The sequence below is a fragment of the Stegostoma tigrinum genome, chromosome 16 (assembly GCF_030684315.1).
Source record: "Stegostoma tigrinum isolate sSteTig4 chromosome 16, sSteTig4.hap1, whole genome shotgun sequence".
Lineage (NCBI taxonomy): Eukaryota > Metazoa > Chordata > Chondrichthyes > Orectolobiformes > Stegostomatidae > Stegostoma > Stegostoma tigrinum.
Window position 1 is genome coordinate 16,327,483 of NC_081369.1, and position 27,669 is coordinate 16,355,151.

Below are 27,669 nucleotides of genomic sequence, written 5' to 3' on the forward strand. Positions count from 1 at the left end.
GGGGAAGTGGGGACGAGATAGGTCAGTCCAGGGAGGATGGGCAGGTCAAGGGGGCGGGATGAGGTTAGTAGGCAGGAACGTCAGCTCTCCTGCTCCTAAGATGCTGCTTGGCCTTTTGTGTTCATCAGGCTCTACACCTTGTTATCACTTAACCTGGTGTTGTGTGATTTTTGATATTCAGCAGGACAACCTGCCATATGTGTACCAGCCGGAGGGTGGCGAGAGTAAGGTTCCAAACACACGATGGTTATCTGTTTTCGGTTTGGTTCAGAAGTGATACAGTTTGATGAACAAATTAACTTTGTAATCAGAATTAAATACTCCGGGGCGTTCGAAGTTGCTCGGGGCGGGGAATTGTGCTTCACTGTTTACATGATTTTCACAATGGTCTTAGTAAAATGACGCCTAGTTGTTGGTGAAGAGGGGTATTTTCGGTAGGATACCCGAAACAATAAATATCTTAAGCACAGATATTCTCAAAGTCTATGTTGTTTTTTTAAAATTAATAAAAACTCTTACACCAACTTAAAACTAACTTGAAAGAAGTTCCATTTTTCAGCATTTTTGGTGTAGTTTAGTAATATCTTAGTCATATCTAATATCTATTTCTGCACATGTTTCATGTATAGAAAAACCCTGTTAAAAGCGGGGGGGAGACATGTACACACAGTGAGATCCCAGAAAGATGGAGCAGGTGAATGATCAGGGAAAAAATCGATTTTGTTTCCCCTGATATCGGTTCAAGGGAAGGCGTTGCAGGCAAGATACCACACTCCATGCCAGCAGGCAATTTCACTGTGTCTGTGGAAGATCCACAGCCCCTCAACGATTCGCTCCACGTTTCACCTCGGTGTTGCAAAGAAATGTTAGCTCCCTGCGGGGATATGCCCCGCTGCCCGTAACTCACTAGTTTTAAGCCAGGACTGGGAATGCAGCCGGTTTTGTTGGACACCCAGTGCCTTGTTTATTTTCAGAGGTAATGGCATCAAGCGAAAGAAATTAACAAAAAAAAAGTGCCGCCCTGAGAATGCGTTCAGTCAGTGACATTGTCGTGTCCATTCCCTCTTTAAGCCGCTGCCTGACTCAGTCTACTTCCTGGTTGCGTCGAGCGCCGTGTTTCACTTAGATATTTCGCTCAGGGATACAGCCTGGGATCACGGCCACTCTCAAACACACACCGGGACTGTCACTCCTCTAGGAGTGTGTGTGTGTGCACGCTTTTGAAACTCGGTGCAGTGTTTGAGGAGGAGGTTTGACTTCGGGACCATGGCGACTATAACGTGCAGAGTGCAATATCTGGATGACACGGACCCATTTGTTTGCACCAACTTCCCCGAGCCCAGGAGACCGCCGACTTACAACTTTTACGAGACCATCCCTTTAATAGAGCAAGTGACTGGAATTCACAAGCTGCTGGACTCCCCGCTGAAGGTGAGCGTCATTCCGAAGGCATTCCTCGTGGTTATTCCTGTTTTTACTTTGCAGGCAAGCGTCAATAAACACGAAACCCCGGGTCGAGCCTATTGTCCAGCGATTATAATGTTACTGGAAAGGTCCTCCAGGTGTGCTCATGGGAGAAGGGGCAGATCCTGGCTGAGGGAGCTCAGCTCTCTCAGAACCTTTCACTGTCAGTCCCAGAATGTAGGTTTTTTTTAAAGATCCTGTGTTGTGAAAGAAAGGTCGCACGATTTTAATTTCATCAGTGACTTCCTCTGGGTCTCTTTTGAACAATGGGGTGGCCTCAATGCCCATAAACATTTGAAAGGATTAAAGGGACCTTTGCCCCTCGTTCCCTCTCCTCAGACATTTGAAGTGGGTTGGACACTCAGAAATAGATAATAAAATGTGAGGCTGGATGAACACAGCAGGCCAAGCAGCATCTCAGGAGCACAAAAGCTGACGTTTCGGGCCTGGACCCTTCATCAGAGAGGGGGATGGGGGGAGGGAACTGGAATAAATAGGGAGAGAGGGGGAGGCGGACCGAAGATGGAGAGTAAAGAAGATAGGTGGAGAGGGTGTAGGTGGGGAGGTAGGGAGGGGATAGGTCAGTCCAGGGAAGACGGACAGGTCAAGGAGGTGGGATGAGGTTAGTAGGTAGCGGGGGGTGCGGCTTGGGGTGGGAGGAAGGGATGGGTGAGAGGAAGAACCGGTTAGGGAGGCAGAGACAGGTTGGACTGGTTTTGGGATGCAGTGGGTGGGGGGGAAGAGCTGGGCTGGTTGTGTGGTGCAGTGGGGGGAGGGGATGAACTGGGCTGGTTTAGGGATGCAGTGGGGGAAGGGGAGACACTCAGAAACGCGCGATTACCATTTCAAAGGTGCCAGCAAACAGCATCTTTCCTGCAGTGTAAAGGCTATTCTTCTGGCTAATATGGCAGCCAGTTCTGTTCCTCGCTTCGATTATTTTCTGTCCCTCATTGGAATGAATGGTCTTGTTCAATCCTTGAGGATCTTTTGCCAGCTGATAGTGAAACCCTTTAAAAAATGTTCTTGGTGCATCGAGTTCTGTGGTAGCTGGAATTAATGACCCCTCTGTAGTGTTTGAAAGACCCACATGTTGAGATGTTGGTAATAATTAGCAGTTTAGACCGTGTCCATGTGCGGCCAGAGACATAGGAACGGACGGGACGCGAGAATGACAGAGATAGGAGGAACTGCCGATGCTGGAGAATCTGAGATAACAAGCTGTAGAGCTGGATGAACACAGCAGGCCAAGCAGCATCAGAGCAGCAGGAAAGCTGACAAGATTTCTGAAGAAGGGTCCAGACCCGAAACGTCAGGTCTCCTGCTTAGCCTGCTGCGTTTATCCAGCTCTACAGCTTGTTCTGTGCGCTAGAATGACACATCCCCTCAAGCCCATAAAGGTGAGCTCAGATCTCCCAATCAGCATTTGAAAGTTTAAATTCACTTTGGTATCAGTAAAACTATCATGAAACTGCTGGCTTGCTGTAAATTCTGAGCTGTTTCAGTGGTATCCTTTTGGGAAAGAAGCATGCCATCCTTAAACAGTCTGCATTATATATAACTCCAGCCCCAAACATTTTACTTTCAATCTTGAATGGCAGGGCAAAATTGCCAGGTCCTGTCTCAATGCTGATGTGCAGAAGAGGAATATTGTGTGTACAAGTCATCTGGTGAACATATTGATGGCTTGGCACATGTTATAATCCATTGTGACCACAGTATCCTAAAGGCATTGTTGACACAAAGTGACCATGGTGGGAAATCCATTGTTTTCCTGTTCCTGGCCTCTTACTCACATAATCCCTGATTTTTAAAAGTGTTTTGTTAAATGTTGTTGTTCATTGGTAACATTCTTGCCTCTGAGTCAGAGAATTGTGGATTTCGAACCCACTCATGAGCACATATTCAGCGCAGTCTTAAGGTCATGCTGCACTGTCTGAGGTCTCACCGTTTGGGTGAACTGTTAGTCAGATGGATATACAAAATGCCATGCTACTGTATGAAGATCTCCCAAATGCTGGGCTAATGTCAGTAAAACATTCATAATTCACAATAATTCAATATTTCTGAAATCTTGCTGAGTGCAAATTAGCTCCTGCATTTCTGACAGTATAGTAGTGACTGTGCTTATGAAGCACTTATTTAGGTATAAATGCATTGGAACAAATGACACTACATAAATGCAAGAAGTATTTGGCAGTATTGAACACGAATTTGCTAAAAACAGCACATCTTGTCAAATCTTTTCACCTTGCACTCAACAGGACAATTTATAAGAAATACCAATTTAAGAGGAAAATCAATCTTTATCCTTTATGACAGGAGAGTGCTGATTGGTTGACAAGGGAACTCTGACTGATAGAGGCACAGTTAATGATGATTGACTTCCAGGCTTTTTTTAAATTTTAAACTAGACAGGTTGACCTTGATTCATTTCTCTGGGCAGGGCTTTAACTAGTGAATGGCTGTTACCTATTCTGTTGAGTTGAAGTGGGAACAGTGCATGTGCGTGTTCTTTCCATTCAAAAGAATTGGGCCCTGTCTATTAATAGATACAGCTTCCAGTACATGCAAAGGTGCTGCACTGGAAGCCCAAATGACAATCCTAAATTGGCTGACAGCATAATTTTTCACACACTCTGACTTATCCAGCAAATGTTGTCCAATTGATGAATTGCATCAAATGTTGGATGCTGTGTTGCAAGTGTAGACTGGTTGTGTGTGGTCAGTGCCTTTCTTATTATGAAGACCTAAAGGGATGTGCTGTTTGAAACAATCTTTTGGATACAAGGCCTACATACCTGGCTTTGCACCAGCCCGGAAATCCATTACCCCAGTGTTTGTTTGTGTAATAGCAATGTGAAATGTCTGTTGCTCAAACATTTTGAGTGATCTTACCTGAGGTAGGCTGGGCATTTTTCAGGACCAAAAGTGCCTTGGGGCTATTTGTGAAACCAAGTGATACTCTGAGAAATTTTCTGAGATAGTAGGAACTGCAGATGCTGGAAAATCTGAGATAACATCCTCCCTGGACTGACCTGACCCCTGCTACACTCACCTTTACTGGGTCCATCCTGACTTCTTTGACCTGTCTGTCTCCTCTCCACCTATCTTCTCCTCTATCCATCTTTGATCCACCTCCCCCTATCTCCCTATTTATTTCAGAACCCCCTTCCCCACCCCGTTTCTGAAGAGGGGTCTAGGCCCAAAATGTCAGCCTTCCTGCTCCTCTGATGCTGCTTGGTCTGCTGTGTTCATCCAGCTCTACACCTTGTTATCTGAGAAATTTTCTGATTGGGTTATCTTGCAAGATGGCTATGATGCCCCTTTTTCCACATGAAGTAGAGTGAACAATCTCTTCTGGCCCTATTTATGAGGTTGTTACTGAGACCAACCTTCAATTGCATAGAACATATCCCTTAGGCTGTTCACAACAAACATGATACAGACTGTATCCCAACTAGTCCACGCTTGCAAAACTCACATCATATCTTACATTAAACGTGATTCTGCAATGAGATAAAATTTGCTGGCTAATCCGTAACAGTATAAATTATGATTTTCTCCTTAAATAAAATTTCTTACAAATTCTCCTGGTGAAAGCTAGACAAAAAGATTCGGCAATATGCATTTATTACAGCAATGGTCAATACAGCTGAACTGAGACTGATTATTGTGAATCAACCTGGAAGGGACAGCTTCAACTTTGGTATCATTTATAACCACTGAGAAAGCTAAATAACTTGCCTTTACGTTTTGAATTTTAGAAGAGAGTCAGCTGTTTGGTCATTGGTAGTTGGAGGCCAAAGAACAAGTGTTCAAATTTGCATGCAAGTTTCTGTTCCGCATAACCGGCAGAGGCTGGAGAGTTAATAGACACTGTATACTCATGTTTAAGAACATAGCTTCCTTTGGGGCTTGAATTTTCTGTTTATATTGGCACATTGGACCTGTCCTGGTTCCAAAGGAGCTATACATTCTCATTCTACTTTCTAGCTCTCAGTCCATAATCTGTGAGGTTACAGCACTGTCATATTTTGTTCTGTAATACTTCAATGAAGCATATTCATCAATTTCATTACATTGAAACAACTTTATAAATATAAATTGTATTGCTGAAGATACAAAGTAGCAACAGAATTTCTTTTTGAATAGATATCATGTGCCTGTACCCAAAAACAAATTATCAGAAGCGCACATTCCATAAACTGATGAATCCACAGCTAAATGATTGTATATTTGTACCTACCGTAGTCTCTGGCACCTCAAATAATTCTCAGTTTGTGAGACTCTTTTGGACTATCATAATGCTGCCCCTCTTTCCCTTTTGAACCGCAACTTCCTTTTACAGCCTGTGACAACGCGATGGCTTTAAGAGGTATATTTTGTCGTTTTTTTTTAAATGAGTGTTGACACAGAGGTACTGAGCAGAATGCTCAAGGCCAATAAAATAAACAGCTTTTGAGATCTCGGCTTTTTTTTTTAAAGTTGGAACAGTAGAAGCAGCCTGAATGAGTGGAGTCAAGCTCCCACAGAACCAGGAATTTTAGTTCTGGCTTTCAGCAGTTGCTGGGGTCTTGAGGCTGGACTTGGAAGCTTTTATTCTTCTCTCTGTTACAACTAAAAGGTTCCCTTCCTGCTGCTAGAATTGTATATGAGATGATCTATTTTACTGAATTTTCTTTGCCAAGTATGTGTTTATGGGATATTGCAACAGTTAATTAGTAGTTATATATCATTTTGTTAGAGTTACAGTTCAGCCAATTCTTTTCTTTTTTGTATTTTAACTGAAATGTATTTTTTAAAAAGGTGTGTTTTACTTAAATTTGGGCAGTTTGAATTACATCTGGAATACAGCACCTTACACTTACATTTAAATAAGAACAGGTTAGGGTCTAGGCTGTCTGCTTAATATATTTTGAGGGGGTTTGGTCTAGTCCATAGCAAGCCTCTCACATCCTTTTCAGCCTCTGTCCCACTTATGCACCCCTTCCCCCTTTGTAACCCATATTTTCAGTGTTCAGCCTCTCTCTGCCCTTTGTGGCCTCACCATCTTTATCGCTTGTCCCACCCAGGTGTGTTCTCAGCACTGCCACATCCTTTGGCCCAGCAGCCTGGCCCATGGCTAACAAGCTGCTTCTCGCTGCTCCTCTGATCATAGGCTGCTGCTCTGATTCATTCACTGTGAACATCAACTGCAAACGTGAGAGAGCGAGCCAGCTTCTGTCCATTCTTATGAGGGGCGATCTTTCACTGGTTGTGCCTTGATTGAGTAACCCTGGGTGTTTTGGGCAGAGGGGGTGAACTTGCACGCTGCCCTTGTGTGTTTCAAGTGTTGTGAAACTGTTGCCAATGTATGTTGATGATGGAGGGAAATAATGCTGAAGCTTGTAGACGGGGTGCTGCTAAGTTGGTCTGCTTAGTCCTGGATGGTGTCAAGCTTCTTGACTGTTGTTAGAGCTGTACTGTGTCGCACTTCTGGCTTGTGGATGCTGGATAAGCTTTGAGAAATCAGAGGGTATATTACTCACAACTGAATTGCTGGCCTCAGATCTTACTCTTAGAACCACTAGTCTTTTCATAGCTGGCCCAAATCCATTTTGGATCAATGGTAACCTTCAGGATGTTAGTGGGGGATTCGGTGACATTGAATGTCGAGGAGTGATGGTTATATTTTCTGTTGCTGGAGATGAGCACTTACAAGCCCAAACCCAAACTTTGCAAGTTTTTGTCTGAAATGAAATGCTTCAACAATGTTTTCCTAGAAATTAAATATAAACCTAAACATTAGATAGTTCCAACACTAAATTAATGTTATGTTTGTTGTTATTTTCTCCCAAGTTTATGCTATATTTTCTGATATACTGTAAACCCAGGGCTGTTTGATTGTAATTTTATTGTCACGTGCACTCAAATACAAAAGTGCAGGAATACAGTGAAAAGTGTATAAAGTCACCACACAAGGTGCCATCTTCGATATAAGTGCCTAAGAACAGGGAAGAAAGAAAGAACAAATTTAAAAGTTATGTATTGCAGTAATTATGGTCTCGTGTAAAACATATGAAATAACGCTAAAGTTACACATTGCAGACTTTCTTAGTTTTAAGTAGAAAATAAAGTTGGAAGTTCAAACATTACAGTTTATCTTATGTACTTAGTCATGGTGCGACCACGCTTCGAGGAATTACCTCGAGATCGAAACCCTCCCTGCTACCACACCGGGCCCTGATAGAAATTGCTTGTTTGGACTTTACTCCCCAGTGAGAAAAAGACTGCTAACCGAGGTGTCTGACCGAGGTGTCCACCCTGCCCATCACTTAGCTTGAGGTCAGCCATTTAGTTTACTTTTGGCTGAAGCAGCCCTTTCCAAATAGTTTGATAAATGAAAGGGGACATGGGACAGGAGAAACCCACCCTCCTCCGTTCCTCCATTCAGGAATGCCGTAACCTCTATGCTAGGGGAGGTGGTGACATATTTTCATATCACTGGACTAGCAATCCAGGAAACAAGCTGCTGTTCTGGGTACATGGTTCAAATCCCACCATTGGCAGATATTAACTTTTAATTGCAACCAGGCAGAAAGATCTCTTCCTCATGCTGCTTCTATCATTGAACAGCTGAGAACTTTTCAGATTAAAGGAATGTGATGTCAATATTTTATTTGCTTTTGTGCTTCACAGATATAATAATCACTGCACTGGCATTTACTCTCAATTTTGTGATTTTTGGGGAGGATAAGCATTGCGTGGTGAAGAGTGTGAGCTATTCCCCGATTGTATCTTGTCATTCTGAGTAAGGTTTTACATTGATTGTCTCTATTGTGAGCTGAGTTGAAGTGCTACAACTCATGCGACTGAATTAGGTGGTATAGATGATTAACTTGGAGAGGAACAGTGAAAGTAAAAGAAGAATTAGTCATTTTACAACTATCTTCAAATTAAAGAAGTGAAGCACTCCAGGAAATTACCAGAGAGTCCCAACAAATAAATCTTATCACCCTCACCTTTTTGAGGATTTTTTTTTCTCCTATTGCCAGAGGTGGTGAAAAAAAAATAGAAGAACTGCGACTGTGGGCTCGGGAGGGATCCAATGTATTATAACTTCCTCCTGATGGAGATTTAATAGTATATTTCTGTCTAATGATTAAGAATGACAGTCATATGAAGACCATAAGAAATAGGAACCAGAGTTGGCCATTAAGCCCCTCACACCTGCTCTGCCATTCAGTAGAATCCAGCTGATCCAATATCCACCGTCCTGTGTTTTCCACATAACCCTTGATATCCCATTTGATCAAGAAGCTATCTATCTTGGCACTAAATATACACTAGGGCTTGACCCCACAGCTCTCTGTGGCAAGGAGTTTCAAAGACCCTCACTTCTCTAAGAGAAGGAATTTCTCCTCATCTCAGTCTTAATTTCATGCCCCTTTATTCTGAGACTATGCAGCCTGGCCCTAGATTCTCCCATGAGGGAAAATATCTTCTCAGCATTTGTCGTAAGCATGCTATATTTTCGATGAGGTGACTTATCATTCTTCTAAACTCCAGCGAGTGAAGTCCTAACCCATCTAGCCTTTGCTCAGAAAACAATCAGGGCAGCACAGGTCACTCAGTGGTTAGCGCCACTGCTTCACAGCAGCAAGAACCCGGATTCTACCCTCAGACAACTGTCTGTGTGGAGTTTGCACATTCTCCTTGTGTCTGCATGGGTTTCCATCAGGTTCTCCGCTTTCCTCCTAAGATGTGTAGGTTAGGTGGATTGGCCGTGCTGAATTGCCTCTAGAGTTTAGGGATGTGTGGGTTACAGGGAAAGGGTAGGGGATGGATCTGGGTTGGATGCTCTGAGGGTTCGAGTGGACTTATTGGGCCAAAGGGCAGGTTTCCACACAGTAGGGATTCTATGATGAATCTTTACATCTCAGTGATATTTTAGATCATGGAAATCAGTTTTTTTTATTATAAGCAATTCTATTTGGTAAACCTCTGACAAGATATGCAATCAGAGGGGAGGCAACGCCTAGTGGTATTATTGCTGGACCTTTAATCCAGAGACACAAGTAATGTTCTGGGAGATGGTGTTCAAATCCTGCATGGCAGATGGTGGAATTCAATATGTATTCAGAATTAAAAATCTAATGATGACCATGAATCTCCTGCTGATTGTTGAAAAAACCCATCTGGTTCACTAATGTCCTTTTAAGGAAGGAAACTGCCATCCTTACCTGGTCTGGCCTGCATGTGACTCCAGACCCACAGCAATGTGGTTGACTCATATCTGCCATCTGGGCAATTAGGGAAGGGCAATAAGTGCTGGCTTGGCCAGCGATGCCTTCATCCCATTAATGAACAGAGGGAGAAAAATGAAAACACAATGAAGAATACCTTGTTTTGATAACTGAAATATAAAATTTCAAGATGTTTTGATTCCCTCTTTCTACCTGGTCGATCACAGTTCCTAATTATCATCAATTTAAAAAGTGTGATATCAGTGGGACTTTTACTGATGTTTTGCGAACTCAGAACAGTGTTAGAGGATGCATTGGTTCAGCTAGGACGAGAGTGCTACCACAGAACTAATGAGCCAGAGGTTGTAGGTTCCACTTTGTAATCCAGATACTTAAGCACAAAATATAGATTGCTGGGATATTTCACAGCAGGAGGTATTGTGAGGATAAATATTAGATCCAAGGCATCCTCTGGCCTTTCATTAGAATGTAAAAGATCCCGTGACGCTGTTTAAAGAACAGCCAGAGGGATTTCCTTGGTGTCCTAGCCACTTATCCATCAAACAGCATCAAAAGTTCAGACTGTGCTTTATCGTGTTGCTGTTTACAGGACTTTGTGCAAATTTTGGCTGCTGCCAATTTTATGTAACCAAGTGATTACACTTCAAAACAAAATAACTGAAAAGCATTTTTGAAATGTCCTGAATTTATGAGAAGTCGGATAATAACAGAAGAAACTATTTTCCTTTACACAGCAATAACACTGGCTGAATTTCAGTTGCAGGGATGGAACAAAAAATAGGAGGAGATGGATTCCTGGGAAACAGCTTAGAAAGTTCAGACTAAGAGCTGGCCATGGTCTCTGTGTGACTGGAGAAATGATAGATCCAAATTAGTCTAGTGAAGTATAAATTGCTGCAGACAGAAAGCAAAATGAGAAATTCATGTGAATGTTGTATAAAGGGGTGAGTAGATTTGATGGTCAATATATTACAATACATATACAATATATTACAAGCACCTATCAGCAAAGCACATCAGAAGCTTTGTTGGGCGTGGTCAGAGTGAGGATGTTTTGAAAAATTTCATTCACAGGATGTGGGTGAAACGGCTGGCCAATGTATACGACCTGTCCTTAATTGCCCTTGGAGGTGGTGGTGAATGGCCTTATTAAATTGCTGCAGTCCATCAATTTAGGTAGACCCACAATGCTTTGAGTGAGGGAATTCCAGAATTTTTATCTACTGATGCTGGAGGAATGATAATATATTTCCAGGTGAGCATTGTGAGTGGCATGCAGGGGTAGTGCAGGTGATGGTGTTCCCATGTATTTGTCACTTTTGTTCTTTTAGGTGGCAGTGGTGTGGGTTTGGAAGACCTTAGTGAATTTTGCTCAATATATGATAGCTATTAGCAAATTTGATGAGGAATTTACGTGAAATTTCTTTACATAGAGATTAGTAAGAGTGTGGAGCGGTTGAAGAGGTACACTGATACATTTCAGAGGATGTTTGATGGAAATGTGAGAAAACACAGTGTAGAGTGAAATGTGAGCAAGATGGAAGGAGCAATGTAATTAAGCCTGGAGGAATGTTGTGTGGATTGTGAACACAACACAGTAACTGGGCTGGGCCCTTGTGATGCAGCGGTAATGTCACTGTCTCTGGACCAGGAGATCCAGGGTTTAAGTCCCATCTGCCTTGAAGAGATGTCACAGCATGTATGAAAAGGTTGATTTAAAATAATTATTAGCGATTGGGCTGAATCATCCATTTTAGTGTTTATGAATTCTATGTAACTACTTTAACACTAATGAGGCTAATTCACCAAACTGGTCTCTGGTCACATCCGACTTTCAATTCTGTTTCTGGTTCTGATACCTAACCTGCAAGGATGACTTTGAATTACTGGAGGCAGTACAGAGAATATCCAGTCAGATTGTCAGGGGTCTAAAGCAGGAAGAAAAGTTGTGAAGTCTGAGCATCTCTGTCTTGAAGTGATTCTATGGAAAATAGTTGAATGACCTGATGAAAAAGGAAAGTCATTAAAATATAGAACATAGAACACTACATATATATTTCAAATCCGATGAGCAAACCTAAGATGTGATAGCACAACCTTGAACTAGACAAGGGAAAATTCAAGACTCAGAATTGTAGAATCCCCACAGTGCAGAAATAGGCCATTCAGCCCATCGAGTCTGATTGATTCTCCAAAGAGAATCCCATGCAGACCCATGCCCCTCCAACCCTGCTAAAAATTATGAATTTACTTGGCAAATGTGGATCTGATTTGCAGATCTCTACCTTTCCCCTTTCCGTACCCCTGATAATTCTATTGTTTGCAAAATACATATTCCTGAACATATGTATCTTTAACATGAGAAAAGATGTGTAAGCAGGTCCCTTAATGATTTAGTGAGTGGTTTAGTTACAGAAACAGAGCGATCCCAGGTCAGTATTGACTTCGATGATTGAGGTCGGAGGTGTAAAGTGGTTTAAATCCTTCTGTTATGAAAGTGAAGGTGCTGACTCACTATCAACTTCCCCTTTATCTTGGCTGGAAAACATGTATTAATGAGGGGGGACGAGGACACATAAAGATTGGTGATGTGGGTTTCAGCTCTAGAAAGAAGCCAGCCCCTGTGAAACTGCAATCCAGATTTTTTTAAAAAATGGCCAGAGAAAAGCGAAGCAAAGAATGTTTCTGACAAAAATAAACAGTAATAAATCAATACTGTCGTCATTAACTGACCCAGTCACTAGCAAAAATGTCAGGTGTAGCGTATAACTGTAGGACCGCTCTGAGCTCAGGGGAAAATTGTGATATTCCACTGACTGCACCTGTTTTAGCCTCTAAAGTGCCAGTTACATTCTTGTTAAAGTTAACTTTCAAATGCTGAAGGCTTTATCCGTTGATTCTCACATCAAAATAAAATGAATTGTGCCTTGAATAATCAGTTGTCACTAGCATATTCTGGAATAACCTGCAGTACCACATTTTCACAGGATACAATGGCAACAAACATCGAAGTTATTTCACAGTAGCTAAATTTTCAGCAGAGCATTGCTGCTGTTTGTAGATCTCTGTGAGATTGCTGCTACCAGTGTGTAATTCATATGTGGTTGTACAATGTGGTTGGGTTGAAAGTAAATCTAATTAGGGATATCATTAACAATGGTTTAATCAGTGTAAACGCTGTGGTAATACACCAAAAAAACCTGTTAGAAAGTATCAAACTTCCTGTAGTATTTGACAGCTTAGAGTCATAGAGTCTTACAGTGTGGAAACAGACCCTTTGGTCCAACCAATCCATGTTGACCATGTTCCCAAACTAAAGTAGTCCCAATTGCTTGCGCTCGGACCATTTCCCTCTAAACCTTTCCTGTTCATGAACTTATCCGACTGTCTTTTAAACATCCACTACTTTCTCCAGCAGTTCGTTCCACACACGAACCACTGTCTGTCAAAAAAAAGTTTCCCCTCATGTCCTTTTTAAATCTTTCTCCTCTCACCTTTAAAAATATGCCCTCTCGTTTTCAACTCGCCCACCCTAGGGAAAAGACATTTGTCATTCACCTCATCTAATTCCCTCATGATTTTATAAACCTCATAAGATCATCACTCCTCAACCTCTTGGGATCCAGTGAAAAAGGTCCCAGTCTTCCCAGTACATTTTTATATCTCAAACCCTCCCTTCCTGACAATATCCTTGTCAATCTTTTCTGGACCCACTCCACTTTAATATTTTCCTTCCTATAACAGGGTAACCAGAACAGCACACAACGCTCCAGAAGTGTCCTCGCCAATGTCCTGTACAACTTCAACATGATTTCCCGACTGCTATGCTCAAAGACAGAAACAGAAATTGCTGGAAAAGTTTGGCAGACCTAGCAGCACCTATGGAGAGAAATCAAAGTTTAACGTTTTAGGTTGAGTGACTCTCCCTAGAAGCAAAAGTCTGAGCAATGAAGGCAAGTGTGCTAAATGCCTCTTTAACTCTGTACAAATTTCAGTGTTGCTTCATTTTGATTTAGGAAGAATTTTGAAGTTTTAACTTTTTACATTAGTATTGTTAGTTAATTATTGCGTCAATTGTGTAATGCTTCTGTATCAAGATTGAAACTAGAAAGCATTGGAAGTAAAAAAGGAGCTGGTACATACCATACAACAAAGGGTTAAAAACCACACGAGTCACCTACTTTTTGAAAACAAAACCACAAAAATAGACTTTCCTTGTTTGTCAGCTTTTTGGAATTTGTGATGTTGCCAACGGCAAACCGGAACTGCTAATGTATGTGCTGAATACGTGATGTGCTCATATAGGTGTGACATTACATGCTGGAAGTACTATGATTAGTTTAGAATCATTTATTCAGACACTGCGTCAGATCCTACATGGCAGGAATAAAGACTGAGATAGACAAATAACAAAAGTCTTTGAGGGTTTAGCTTTAAACTTTGGCATAACAATGTAAATGGCACAACAAAGTGGGATTTATCAAATCATCAAACAGCAGACTAAACCCAAATAAGGAGGTACAAAGCATTTAGGTAATTTTTTTTGTAAGGAATCATTTGCATCAAATCTGGCAACTGTTGTTTCATGTAATTTTTCCATCCTGGTTTTAAAACACATGGTAGCGATATTTGAATCACTGCTGTCTCTATCTATATCTCTCTCTCTAGAGAATATCAAACGTGGGAATCCAGATTCTTTGCAATAAGTGCAAGCTTCTAATTCAGTCAGCTGTTGTCTCAACATTTGATGGGATTTCTAATGAAATATTTAACGTTTTATAGGTAGTTGCGGGGCTGCAGTTGAATTGTTGAACATATAGGTGTGTGCTTCTGATAAGCATGCCGAACGAACACCCACTTGAATGAGGCTTAGTGAAAGCTTGCTGCTAAAGTTCAGTAACAAGCATGTGAAAATGGCTTTGCGCTAGAGTATGGCTCCCCTGAGAATCCACTTGAAATTGTACTTGGTCTCGCTTTCTTGGTTTAATTGATTTGAAGAAAGTGTTTTACACAATGAAGGTTGTAACTGTAACAGTTGGTGCAGCTAAATCTCACTATTAGTCTGTGACAGCTCTTTTTGCAGAGAACTCCTAATTTTTTGCAGATGTATTGTCCGTTCCCTGGACTCTTGTACAGCAGTTGATGTTTTGAGAAGAGTTTTCCTGGAAGTGAGCATCCTATTTCTCTTATTTCCCAGCGGAGGCAATCCTTGGGGAATGCTTAGGAGCAGAAAAATGTTTGAAAGCTCAACTGTTCCATCTAAGGGTGAATTGGGCCCAATCCACTCCACTTTTTGAAAGGAGTACTCAAGCAAAGATATTGCTATTATGTAGTTTCCTTGTGCTTTTCAAATGCATTCAAAGCAAGAATTTGCTTTTGTGTACCATCGTCCACATTCCTGGGGTTTCCCTCAATGCTTCACTCCAAATGAATGAGGTTTGAGGTATAATTGGGGTTTCTATAAGTTCTTTGTTATGATCCCAGTACTACTGGACAAATCTGATCCTAGAATGAAACCTGGCCTGATGGTTCATGTTATAGCTTTTGCAGTTGGTTATCATGGTGATTGGAGTTGAAATATATTCATATAAGGCCACGGTAATAAGTAACACTATATAACTTACTCTGTATAAGGTGTGTTTCCCTTTTCCTCACCACTGGGATGTGGAGGGTTCTCTTGTAGCTTAGTGTTGGGTTCTGAGAAGGGGTATGGGGCTGGGGCGGCGGGGGGGGTTGGTGGTGGGGGTCAGGTGCATGGTGTTATAGCCATGGTATTATCACAGGTAGTAATCCACAGACCCAGATAATATTCTGGACCTGGGCTTGAATCCCACCATGAGTGTGGAGTTTGAGCTCAATAAAATCTGGAATTAAAAGCCTAATGATGATCATAAAACCATTTGGCAATTGTCATAAAAGCGCTTTTCACTAATGTCTTCTAGGGAAGGTAATCTGCCATTATTATCTGCTGTAGCGTACATGTGACTCCTGGCTCACAGCAATGTGACCCTCCTGAATTGCCCAGCGATCCACTCTGTTGTGTAAAACTACTAAAAAGTCTCAAAGAAGGAGTAAAATGAGTCCGACCATCTGGCATTCACTGAGGCACCAGAAATGACAATAGCAAAGATGACCCTGTTGACCCTACAAAGTTTTCCTTGCTAACATCTGGGGGATAGTGCCACAATCGGGAGAGCTGTCTTACAGACTGGTCTAGAAACAGTCTGACATAGCCATCTTCTCAGAATCACACCTGACAAAGTCTCACTTTCCCTGAGTATAGTTTCCATTGGCAGGAGAGAGGCCCAGCAGAAGTGGTGGCATAGCTGGCTTCACTCGCAAATGAGTTGATCTGGGAATCCTGAACATTGACTCTTGTGATATCAAGTCAAATGTGGGCATTGAAATCTCCTGATGGTACCACATTACTATTTCAAAGTAATCTCTCTCTTAAGAACATAGAACAGTACAGCACAGTACAGGCCCTTTGGCCCACAATGTTGTGCTGACCTACTATCCTACAAAGATCTTGTAGAATATTTATCCAGCATACATTAATCTAGTTATTCATGGTAATTTGGGTAACAATTGAATATAAACCAATCTTTAGATGTTTGAACGTGTTAGGTAGAAATGAAATCGCTTGTGTTTTGTATATGTTTATTTGGCAATGAGAATAATAATTGGGTTGGAATCTAAAAAAAAATGTGCAGTATGTTGGGATTTAACACTCTTTGCATCCCTTCAGTTTATGCACATAGCGCAACAGAAGCATGTGCAGGTAAATACATGTTAAACCATTGTACGCCCAGAGGCAATGTTGAGCTTGTCTTGCCTGTTCACCCCTTCTCAAGGAGTTCTCAAGCCGCATCCTACTCTAGCTCTTGATTTCGCTGTCTCACCTACTTGTTGTTCATGTTTTTAAATGTGTGAGGGTTGGTAGCCTCTCAATGACTGGGTATTCAGCAGCAGGGGCCAGTGTTACTTTTTACTGGCGTTCTAGGCAGGCACAAGTTCAGTTAGGGGTGCAGGACAGCAATCAGGAGAGAGGAAATAATGGGAACTGCAGATGCTGGAGAATCCAAGATAACAAAGTGTGAAGCTGGATGAACACAGCAGGCCAAGCAGCATCTCAGGAACACAAAAGCTGACGTTTTGGGCCTAGACCCTTCATCAGAGAGAGGAATATGTCTTGACTTCACTCCCACATCTCCCTCTCCCCAGTTCAAGGACAGTGAGAACTGCTAACTAAATGAGATTGGTCCACTCTGCACAGACTTAGAATCAGAACTCAGGATCTTCCTGTTCTATTGAAATACAACTCTTATCTGCTATCTTTAGATGATATAAACTTACTGTTTACTTTAAAATGGAAAACACCAGAAGGAGACTCAGCGTGCACTTTTTAAAAGGGTTCACTTAAATTAGATATTAATAGAATAACAAATAAACTCATTGTATCTCTCTATCTCTCTCTCTCTGTCAAAGGCATGTATTGTAATGCGATCCTCTTTGTGCCCAGAGCAGTGACTGTCCGTATCTCTGCAGAATGCAAATTTCTGCAATATTTTAGAATGCATCAATGGTATATTTTATATTTATCTGGTAACAGACATGAAAACTTACGTAAACTCTCAAATTTCTTTTTTAAACGCCTCCAATTCTTTATACTTGATTGTGCATCATAGTGCATTTATTGCTCACATCCAATTGTCCCATATTATTAGTTTTGGCCATAACAACAGTTGACTTAAAGCAATTTTTGACTTGTATGTAAAGCTCTGATAACACACACCCTGAATTGGCTAATAATGTATATAATATGCATATTTATGTACATGTACATTTATATTTGGATTTCCCAAACTTAGTTGAAAAGTGAATCTTAGTTCCCACAGGTTTATTCCTCCTCTTTTCTGTTCTTAGTCTGGCAGCTTGCAACCCTTGAACTGTTGATCTGACTTGAGGTTTTCTTTTCCTGAAAAATCTTCCTCCAGTCCAAACCAGGAAATCTGTCCAGCCTTGTTTAATTCTGGATGAATTTGACCTTTTCAATCCAAGTGCAAGTGCCTACTCACATTCCTCATGACAAACCACAGGGATGTTTCTGGACCCAAGGTTCCCTCTTTAAAAGCGCTGTCTATGTTAATCTTGGAACATCAGTTACCTGCTCTGCACACTTCACAGTGGCAACATGAATCATATTAGGCTTGCACCTAGTTAGAAATGTTGATTGTTCACTCTTCGCCACAACTCTCTTTAATCTTCAGACCAAATGCACAGTTTGCAGCACAACTATATTTTTTAGCTCAGTGCTTCCAACATTTTTCTGGGACTTTGGGAAACTCCAAGTCTACCCATTGTAGAATTAGAGCTAGCACTGTTCAGGAGTGAAATCAAGGGAGCACTTTTTCTACATAAAGGGCTGCGAATATTTGGAATTCTATACCCCCAAATTGCCATGAGTGCTAAATCATCGGACTATTGATTGATAATGCTTTGTTAGCTTAAGGTGTTTAAGGGTTATGGATTAAAGGTCAGTACCTCTGGATATGAGACAATAACAGCTACAATGCAGTTGAATGGCAGAGTAAGCACTGTGACCTCTGTTTTTGTTGTGGTGTAGCTATAGATGACAGTGCACCCAAGACCTGACCAAAGCGGTGGTGCTAATGGTATTCATTACTCATCTGTACATTATCAAGGAAGGGAATTGCACCTTCCATCTGAATAACTGGTTACTGATGCAATGTCAAATGTTAGTTACTCACAGTTTGTGTCATTTAAAAATGGACTCTGACATTTGGGCTCTGTTCTCTTCTCCAGTTGCCAGAATTGATACTGGGATCCAGGCGATTTCAGAATTTTAACTTCCTTGTGCAACATGATCTTTTTAAAAAAAAGAACTTTTTAGTGACTGATGCTCCCATGGTTGCTGTTGCTGTCATGTGGTATGAGTAAAGATAAAGAGCTGAATTCACAGAGATGAACCAACCTAATTACTGTGAACTTGGATAAAATGCTGTAATAATACTGCCTTTTGGTGGTAATAAAAAAGGTAATGTTTTGCTTAGACGACCAGTAATTTACACATTTCTCAATAAATGTTATATGATGTTGTAAGGCATTCGGGCACACCTCTCTGTCAGTTCAGAAGCCTCTCTTCTGAATCCTCACCTCCACAAAATTAGACTGACATTTTTCTCCGTCCTCCATCGATTCACACTAGCCTCATCCTTACCTGCTATCACCAGCCCTGTCAAAACTAGTTCAAAACGCCATCTTCCTCCCTCATCAGCGCTGAGCCCAGCTGTTCCCAGAGACTCCTCTTTGGATGGTGGAATTCTGCTGTGGGGGTTTGGGGGTGGGGGTGGTGGTGGTGGGGGTGGGCTAGGTGGGAAGGGACAGATATTCCGGAAATGCCCTATCCATTAGCAGGTAGCAGAATTCCATATTCTGGAGAAGCAGCAACATTTCTGGATGAAGTCAGAGATGGCATTGAGCAAACACAATAAGTGGACAAAGGCCATGAAATTTATCAGCAATTGCCATGTAGCTGTTTTTCTTGGCTGTTGCTTGACTTTTGGTCATTGTTTTTATCTCTAGCCCTGTCAGTGCTTTACTGAACTTTGTGTTTTCTGGCTTCTCTCTCTCGCTCTCTCTTTTTCTGTCACATCTCCTGTACCCTCCCTCCTTCATCCTTGCTGTGATGGGATCCATGACACTCCGTGGAACATCCCAGGACCTTCTTTTAGCCTTCTCTTCAACCTGTTTGCAAATTTTTAAAACCTTTAGCGTACATTGTCAAATTGCTATTCCCTGAAGGATCAGCGAGGAGCTTGGCTGGGTGTTCATTCCTAATTGGAGAGCTGCCTCTTTGTAACTGCTGAGTCATGGTTTGTGCACAGACAGGCTTAAGTCATATATTTCCATATTTTCTCAAATGGAGCTGGCTCCATTGTGGTGAATACACTTATTTGAATGGGACCCAGTACAGCTCCAGAGCTAGTCATACATCTTTATCTTTGCTGAATAATTTAGAATGAAAGCTGTTCATCATATGTGAAGCTCTGCCCTCTCTTCTGGCTGTAAATAGTTTTTTATATTTTGTTAATTTGAAGGCAACTAATTTTATTATAGAGAAAGGAAAATGTAGCAATTAACATATTACTGGCTTTCGGATCTGCCCGCTGCTAGACTATTTTTGAATGAGGTCTTTCAGTAGTCCACGATCATGTTCTATTTAGGGCCCTCTGTTTCACTTCCAAAGTGCTATAAGCTCCATGGAATTATTCCATGATGTTGCAAAACCTATTGTGTCAAATAGTTTACCGTTAAAATGTAACAGCAAATTAATTAGGAAGCTCTTGTGTTCTGAGATTTTTGATACTGTGATAATGTGGGACAAGATACTTTTAGGGAATAAAGGCTTCTCAGCCAGCCTTGGTCGTGCTGTCACAGAAAGCTGTGAGTTTGAATTCCATTCCAGGAGTTGGGCAACTTTTTCACACAGAGGGTGGTTCGTGTGTGGAATGAACAGCCGGTGGAAGTGGTAGATGCAGGTACAGTTACAACATTTAAAAGACAATTGTTCAGGTACATGAATAGGAAAGGTTAGAGAGATGTGGGCCAAACGCAGGCAAGTGGGAACAGTTTAGTTTGGGGAAACTTGGTCAGCGTGGATAAGTTGGACTGAAGGGCCTGTTTCTGTGCTTTTTGGCTGTATGACGAGTACAGTACTTTAGGTTGACATTTCAATTCAGTATTGAGGGAATATTGAGGCTGTACTTCTGATGAAATGTCAAACACTGGCCCTATACGCACCTCAAATCTGGGTAAAAGTTCCATAACACAATTTGAAGAAGAGCAAGTGTATTCTTCTCTGTGTCTTGGCTGACATTTATCCTGCCGTTAGCATTTACAGATGATCCATTATCACAGTGCTGACTTTAGGGACTTACTGTGTGGACCTCAGCTGCCACATTTTCTCCAACATAACTTCAGTGTTGTGGAGGTGCCAGGGTTGGACTGGGGTGGACAAAGCCAGAAGTCACACAACACCAGGTCATAGCCCAACAGGTTTACTTGAAATCACAAGCTTTCGGAGCGCTGCTCCTTCATCAGGCATAGTGACTTCACCTGATGAAGGAGGAGTGTTCCTAAAGCTTGTGATTTCAAATAAACCTGTTGGACTATAACCTGATGTCATGTGATTTCTGACCTTCATTTTTGGCTATAAAGCACTTTGAGATGGCCTGAGTTCAGGAAAGGTGTTACTGTTTTTTTTCTCCTTTCAGGTTGCAAAAGTAGAATAATTTATTTTTATATTTCCCCTGTCCGTCCAGTTGGAAGACTGTGTGCTACAGATAGCTCCGAATGGGAATTATTTGGATCTGGAGTTGTCACTGGATGAGCAGAAGGATGACCTGGAAGGATTCTATGAAGAAGTTGGGTAAGGGAGAAATTTGTGTGCTGAACATGGAAATGGAAAATAAGCTAATAAGACCCAACATATGAAGAATTATCAGCAAATCTGCAGCTCTGCTTGATAATTAATCACACATTAGAAATCCGACATTAAAAATGAGACTCCGATTTTTCACCGGTCTAATTGTCTGACAATAATTCTTCAGGCACTTTACAAATAGGTTTGGTGTTATATTGACGTACCTGTTAAGATTCTGCTTGCAAAGTGCTAGCGGTGGCAGATTTTAGCTTCCTTCGAGGTTAAGCTCCATGTAGTTTGAGTCATTTCCTTGTAATGACCAGCTGTTCCCTGGTCATCCTGCATTAATGAACTTTTTTGAAACATCTCACCTCAGCACATGGAAATCTAACAGCGATAAGGTGAAGTTCTCACATGTAACGGCAAAAATAATAAGCTGTGCATTTTTTTAACTAAGGAATGGTACTAGTCATAAAGCAATAACAGGATTTTACAGCTGACATGGGACTAACAAGCTGCATGATAATCTTTTGAGGCTTGTCGACTTCAATAATTTTGTTTTTTTTTTGACAAGCCTAGAGCTAATTTCTGTTAGTTTACCTGCTGTCATATGTGAAGGATGTATAACAGTTTCAGTTGGTTTGATTAGCACACTTGTACAAAGTTAAGTTTCCTCAGAGTGAGAGAACATTGGAATGCTGTTGGTCACTTTGAGCTGGACTCTTCATGCCCCACGCTGGGCTGGTTTTCAGCAAGAAAGCCTGAAATTAGAGAGGATGCCCAGTCTCCACCTTGCCAATCCACCTCTGAGCTGGCCCATAACATGGGGAGTGTGTGTGGGTATTAAAATTGGCAGGCTGCCTGCCTTCCCTGAATAAATAAGTAATTAAGGGTCAAACTGAGCTTATAACCAGCTCAGCATTATCCAGCCCAAGCCATAATAAGGTGGCCGTGAGTGGGCAGCCTGTTTTTTTTGAAAAAAGGTCTCGACAGGGCAGAAAGAAGTAAAGAAGATAGGAGCAAGAGTAGGCCATTCAACCCCCTCAAACCTGCTCTCCCATTCAATATGATCAGTGCTGATTATTTAGCTAAATACACACCCCCCCCACCCCACATCCCTTGATCCCTTTAACTACAAGAGCTAAGTCTACCTCCTTGGAAAAAACAGAATGTTTTGGTCTCAAGCACTTTATGTGGTAGTGAATTCCACAGGCTTACCATTCTCTGGGTGAAAAAAGTGTTCCTCATTTCAGTCTGGAAAGGTTTACCCCTTAACCTTAAACCATGATACCTGGTTCTAGACTCCTCCAACATTGGGAACAGCTTCCCTGCATCTACTGTGTCCAGTCCTGTTACAGTTTCATGTATTTCAATGAGAGCCCCTCCACCTTTTACCTTCCAAACTCTAGTGAATGTAATCCTAATTGACTCACTCTCTCTTCCCTCTCACAATAGCAAGAACATCCTTCCACAGATAAGGAGACCAAAAGTTTACACAATATTCCAGGTGTGGCCTCCCCAGTGAATTTAGAACAGCCTTTATTATCATGTGCACTGGAGTGAATGCAGTGAAATGTTTGTAATGTCGCCTCTTGGCACCATCTTAGGTACAGATACTTAAAGTGTTGTCAGAGAATTGAAAAAGGTAAAAAAGAAGATTAGAATGGGAATGCAGAGTTTAAAAAAGTTCAAAGTGAGAATTTAAGAAGCATCTTTAAAGTACTCAAGTTATAGCCCTTTATCAGTAAGCCCCTGTCTTCAGAACGCAAGGCTGCACTGCGTCCACACACTGGCCTCTGCCCAGGACACCCCGCTCCCCCCACCCCAACCCGGCCCAGGCTCACTCCTGTTCTGGCTCTGGCCATGGCTGTGACTTGGCTTTCGGCTCAGCCTGTGCTCACTCTGCTGCTGCTCCAGCCGGAACACTGCCTGTTCACGCTCCCCAACCATTCTGGCTGCGACTCATCTCCCATACCGGGCTGGTCTCTGACTCTGTTCTTCAATGCCCTGTATGATTGCTATAGGGCATAGAGCTTGCCTGCTTCACCTGCACGCTCACTTTCAGTGACTGGTCCATGAGGTCGCCCAGGTCCCCTCAAACATTTCCTTGATCACATTTTACAGCCCTTCAAGTAATAATCTGCCTTCCTATTTTTGTTACCAAAGTGGGGATAACTTCACATTTATGCACACTGAATCTGCCATTCATTTGCCACTCACTCAGCCTGTCCAAATCATACTGCAACATCTTTGCTTCCTCCTCACAGTTCACCCATCCCTACTTTGTGTCATCCACAACATTTGAGATGTTGCATTTAGTTCCAATGTCTAAATCATTGACATATCTTGTGATTACCTGGCATCCTAGCACTAGCCCCTGCAGTACTCTACTAATCACTGCCTGCCATTCAGAAAAAGACCCATTTTGTCCCAAACTTTGTTTCGGGTCTGCTAACCAATTTTTTATCTCAGTACACTATCCCTCATCCCAATGGTTTTATTTTACACGTTAATTTCTTATGTGGGACTTCGTCAAAAGGCTTCTGAAATTCCAAATAAACCATATCCACTGGCTCCACCTCATCAGCTATACAACTTACATGTTCGAAGAATTCCAGTGATTTGTCAAGCATGATTTCCCTTCTGTAAGGCCATGCTCACTGTGTCTGATTCTACCATTTTTTTCTGTAAAGTCCTTGATAATGGACACTAGCATTTTCTCCACACCACCCCCCCCCACCAACAACACTGGTCTGGAATTCCCTGTTTTCTGTCTACTCCCTGTTTAAATAGTTGGGTTACATTGGGTACCCTCTGATTTGTAGGAACTGTTCCAGAATCTAAAGAATCTTGGAAGATGACCACTTTTCCTATTATTTCTACATCTACTATTTCTGGGGTCATTTCCTTACGTAATCTGGGATTTAGATTATCAAGCCCTGGGGATTTATCAGCCTTCAGTCCCATTAATTCCCCAACGTCATTTCTTTACTCCTAGAGATTTATTTCAGTTCTTCCCTCTTACTAAGCTGTGCTCCCCATCATTTCGGAAAGTAATTGCGGTGCTATCTTCAGGGGTGTCCTTTCGGTATTAGGGGCATAGCCCTGAAAGTTAGCATCTCCCCTTCCTTTCTCACCACCTGAACTTAGAGTTATCCCTCACCCACTTCCCTTTTTCAGATGTTCACGTTCTCCTCACCCAATATCCTGCTTTACCAGAGTCCAGGAAACATTGGCCCCTTTATCCTGAGGCTGCTTTCAGTATCCCATTAGCATGGATTGGCTAGCAGAGGGTGGCATATCCTGCCAATGATGGGTGAAAGCTGAGCGTTCTCCAATTCAGCCCAGCCTACAGAATGTTGCGGCTGTGGGGAAGGGCTCATTTCAGTCTGTCAGTTGACTGCCAACCTGCGTCCCACATTTCTGTTCCCCCCCCCCCTCATTAAATTCCACTGGCACTGTAGAACACCGTGAAGATCAGTGGTATTTAATTTAAGATATCAGTTCCTGTTGGCAAGAAGGTACTAACTGTATCTCAATCTGCCTTATCCTTAAACTGCTCTCATCTTTGCAGCGATGCTCCTCTCAAAATGGTGTTTGGTAGAACATTGTACCTAGCTGTAAATGAGGGATGATTAAACAAGTTTATGGATAAATCTCCCTGTCCGATATGAGAATGAGTAAAGTCATGTTAATCAGGGAGCTGTAGAGTCAGAATTGCTAACATTAACAATATGTACAAACAAAGCAAAATTTATAGGGTTGGTCAATTACCAGCTCAGCTCGAGTACACCCACTGGCAAACTTCCTGCAGTGGTCTCTCATTTCTGCTTTCCTTTCAAATTGAATTTTTTAAAAAATTGCGTGGGGTTATTGGATGGTGTATTTGCACTGGCAACAAAATATTCCACCATATGGGAATGACTTGAAAGTGGTTTATCTCAGCAGTCCCAAGCTTTGATTTGATCTTATCCCAACATTTATGTACTGGACAGAATGATGAAAATGATGTAAACAAATAATGTTGCAACCTAATTGTTCGAAAGCTAGCTTTCTCCTTTCAGATGTGTAATGTTAGAACCAACCTGTTATATGTCAGCTAGACTCCATACACCTTTTCACCTTCATCTATTGCCCGTTACAGAGATTCATTTATAATGTTTCTTTTCAATATTGTATTTTCAATACTCCATCTTCGAACAAATGTGTGTTCAGATTTTACATAGGTTTGTGGTTCTCTTCCTTTTACTTTTCTGATTTCACTTCTAGTCTTCTTGTAGCCTGGCCCTGCCCTGACTGAGACAGAAATGGAGAGAACCTCAGTCTCAGTTGCAGCTGGCTGCTGGAATTTATGACCAAGCATCGTAAAGGCATGGTCCTTTTTGATTTGCTTTCATTTTTCTCCCCACTTTCTGAGGCAAGTCCCATTGCTCTCCAACAGCATTGACCCACCTTTTGGGAAGTGAAAGTGACAACTTGGATGGAAATGTCTTCCTAGTCTGTGGAGATCTAAATTATGATATTGCCAGGTCACCTTCACCTATAATACATTGCAATCCCATAAATATCCATTTTTAGGGAAAGAGAATGTCATCCTGAACTTACTCCAACATTTCACTAATTTGACTATTTCACTGCCTCGACAGATTTGCAACAATTTATATAAATGATTTGGATGTGAAAGATAGGAGGTATGGTGGGGAAGTTTGCTGGTGACCTCAAAATTGGTGGCATAGTGGACAGGGAAGAAGGTTATCAACAGGATCTTGATCAGGTGGGCCAATGGGCTGAGAAGTGACAGATGAAGTTTAATTTAGGTAAATGTGAGATGTTGCACTTTGGTAAGGCAAACCAGGGCAGGATTTATGCAGTTAATGGCAGAGTTGTGGGGAGTGTTGCCGAACAAAGAGACCTAGGGATGCTGGCACATATTTACTTGAAAGTGGAGATGTAGGTAGACAGGGGGGTGAAGAAAGCATTTAGCACACTTGCCTTCATCGGTCAGTGCATGCAGTTTAGGAGTTGGACAGCATGTTGCAGCTGTACAGGACGTTGGGGAGGTCACCTCTGGAATACAGTGGTCAGTTCTGGTCTCCCTGCTGTAGGAAAGATGTTGTTAAACTTGAAGGAGTGTAGAAGAGATTTGCAAGGTGTTGCCTTGACAGGATGGTTTGAGCTATAGAGAGAGGCTGCATAGGCTGGGGCCTTTATTACTGGAGTGTCGGAGATTGAGAGGGGACCTTATAAAATCATGATGGGCATGAATACCCTTTTTTCCCAGGGTAGAGGAGTCCAAAACTAGAGTGTTTAGGTTTAAAGTGAGAGGGTAAAGATTGAAAAGGGACCTGAGGGGCAACTTTTGCATGCAAAAGATGATGTGTGTACAGAAAGTGCTGCCGGAAGAAGTGGTGGAGGCTGGTACGATTACAACATTTAAAAGGGTACATGAAAACCCATGGGTTTAAAGGGATATAGGCCAAATGCTGGCAAATGGGTCTAGATCAGATTTGGATGTCTGGTCAGCATGGACAAGTTGGGCTGAAGGGTGTGTTTCTGTGCTGTACATCTCTATGAACTACTATTTATAAAACTGATACGCTGATACATGAAGATAATAGGATGTTGTGCTATGCTGACTCATTTGTCTTGCCCACTGTACAGCTTAAGGCTTGTTGGGTGCTGGAAACAGCAAGGCATCTTTACAAGCTCTGCATGAGCACAGTTCCTATCGATACAAGGGCAGGAATGCAAAAGAAGCATCCTTGTCCTGCATTTTAAATAGCTCAGTGTAATGGAATTAGGCAGTGAATTCTTTTTGGACATGGATTTAGTTGAGCAATATTCAAATATCTAAATACAAGCTTGTGGAGAACTATTACCCATTTCGATTCCCCAGTAACTTTGGGGAAGTGGGACAATGATTGGAAAACAGATTGGGACTTGATTTGCATGGCAAAATCTATTTCAAACATCAATGGAAATACTTCTTATATTGAAAATTATAGCTTTAAGTGCAAGAGATTGTGGAGCTAATTTAGAATTAATGAAACTGTGGCTACTTTAGGTATTAGAAGCAGGAATGTTAGGATGAGTTCCAGCCACACATTGAATCCCTGACCACAACTGGGCCAGATAGAGAGAATTCAGGACTGGTTGTATTTAAATGGTGGTTGCTAAGTAACCATAGAATGTGAGTTTATTTAAACCTGATGCAGTTTTGCACATAAGCATCTATTTTCAGTTTAGTTGTTTCTTTTCTGCTTCCTTGATGTCCTTCCCAGCCCCAAATTAAACACAAAGGACACTCCTAAACTGTCTGTTCTTCTGCCTCTATTTATGAGTAATAAAAGAGGATGCAGACTAGTGGAATGTGCAAAGTAATTCATTTTGGTTGCATTCATCCAATCACTCAATATGCTCAATATATTTTTCATCCTTTCGTTCCTTAATTCTCATTTGGGAGATGCGTTTTGAAATTCCATTCAGTGTTTGGAAACAAATTTAAGCATTTTA

The 27,669-nt window shown here is 41.7% G+C and overlaps 1 protein-coding gene across 3 annotated transcripts in view; it reads left to right on the plus strand.

The window, feature by feature from the left end:
* The first annotated feature begins 867 nt into the window (after positions 1 to 867).
* fhod1 (formin homology 2 domain containing 1) overlaps positions 868 to 27,669 on the plus strand; it is a 297,281-nt gene continuing 270,479 nt past the window's right edge. For 2 of the 3 annotated variants that reach the window (XM_048546635.2, XM_048546636.2), the window contains exons 1-2: positions 868 to 1,431; positions 21,056 to 21,162. In XM_048546635.2, coding sequence (XP_048402592.1) covers positions 1,267 to 1,431; positions 21,056 to 21,162 — 272 coding nt within the window. In that variant the 5' untranslated portion in view covers positions 868 to 1,266. The remainder of the gene's footprint in view (positions 1,432 to 21,055; positions 21,163 to 27,669) is intronic. The other variant, XM_048546637.2, reaches the window with a different exon arrangement.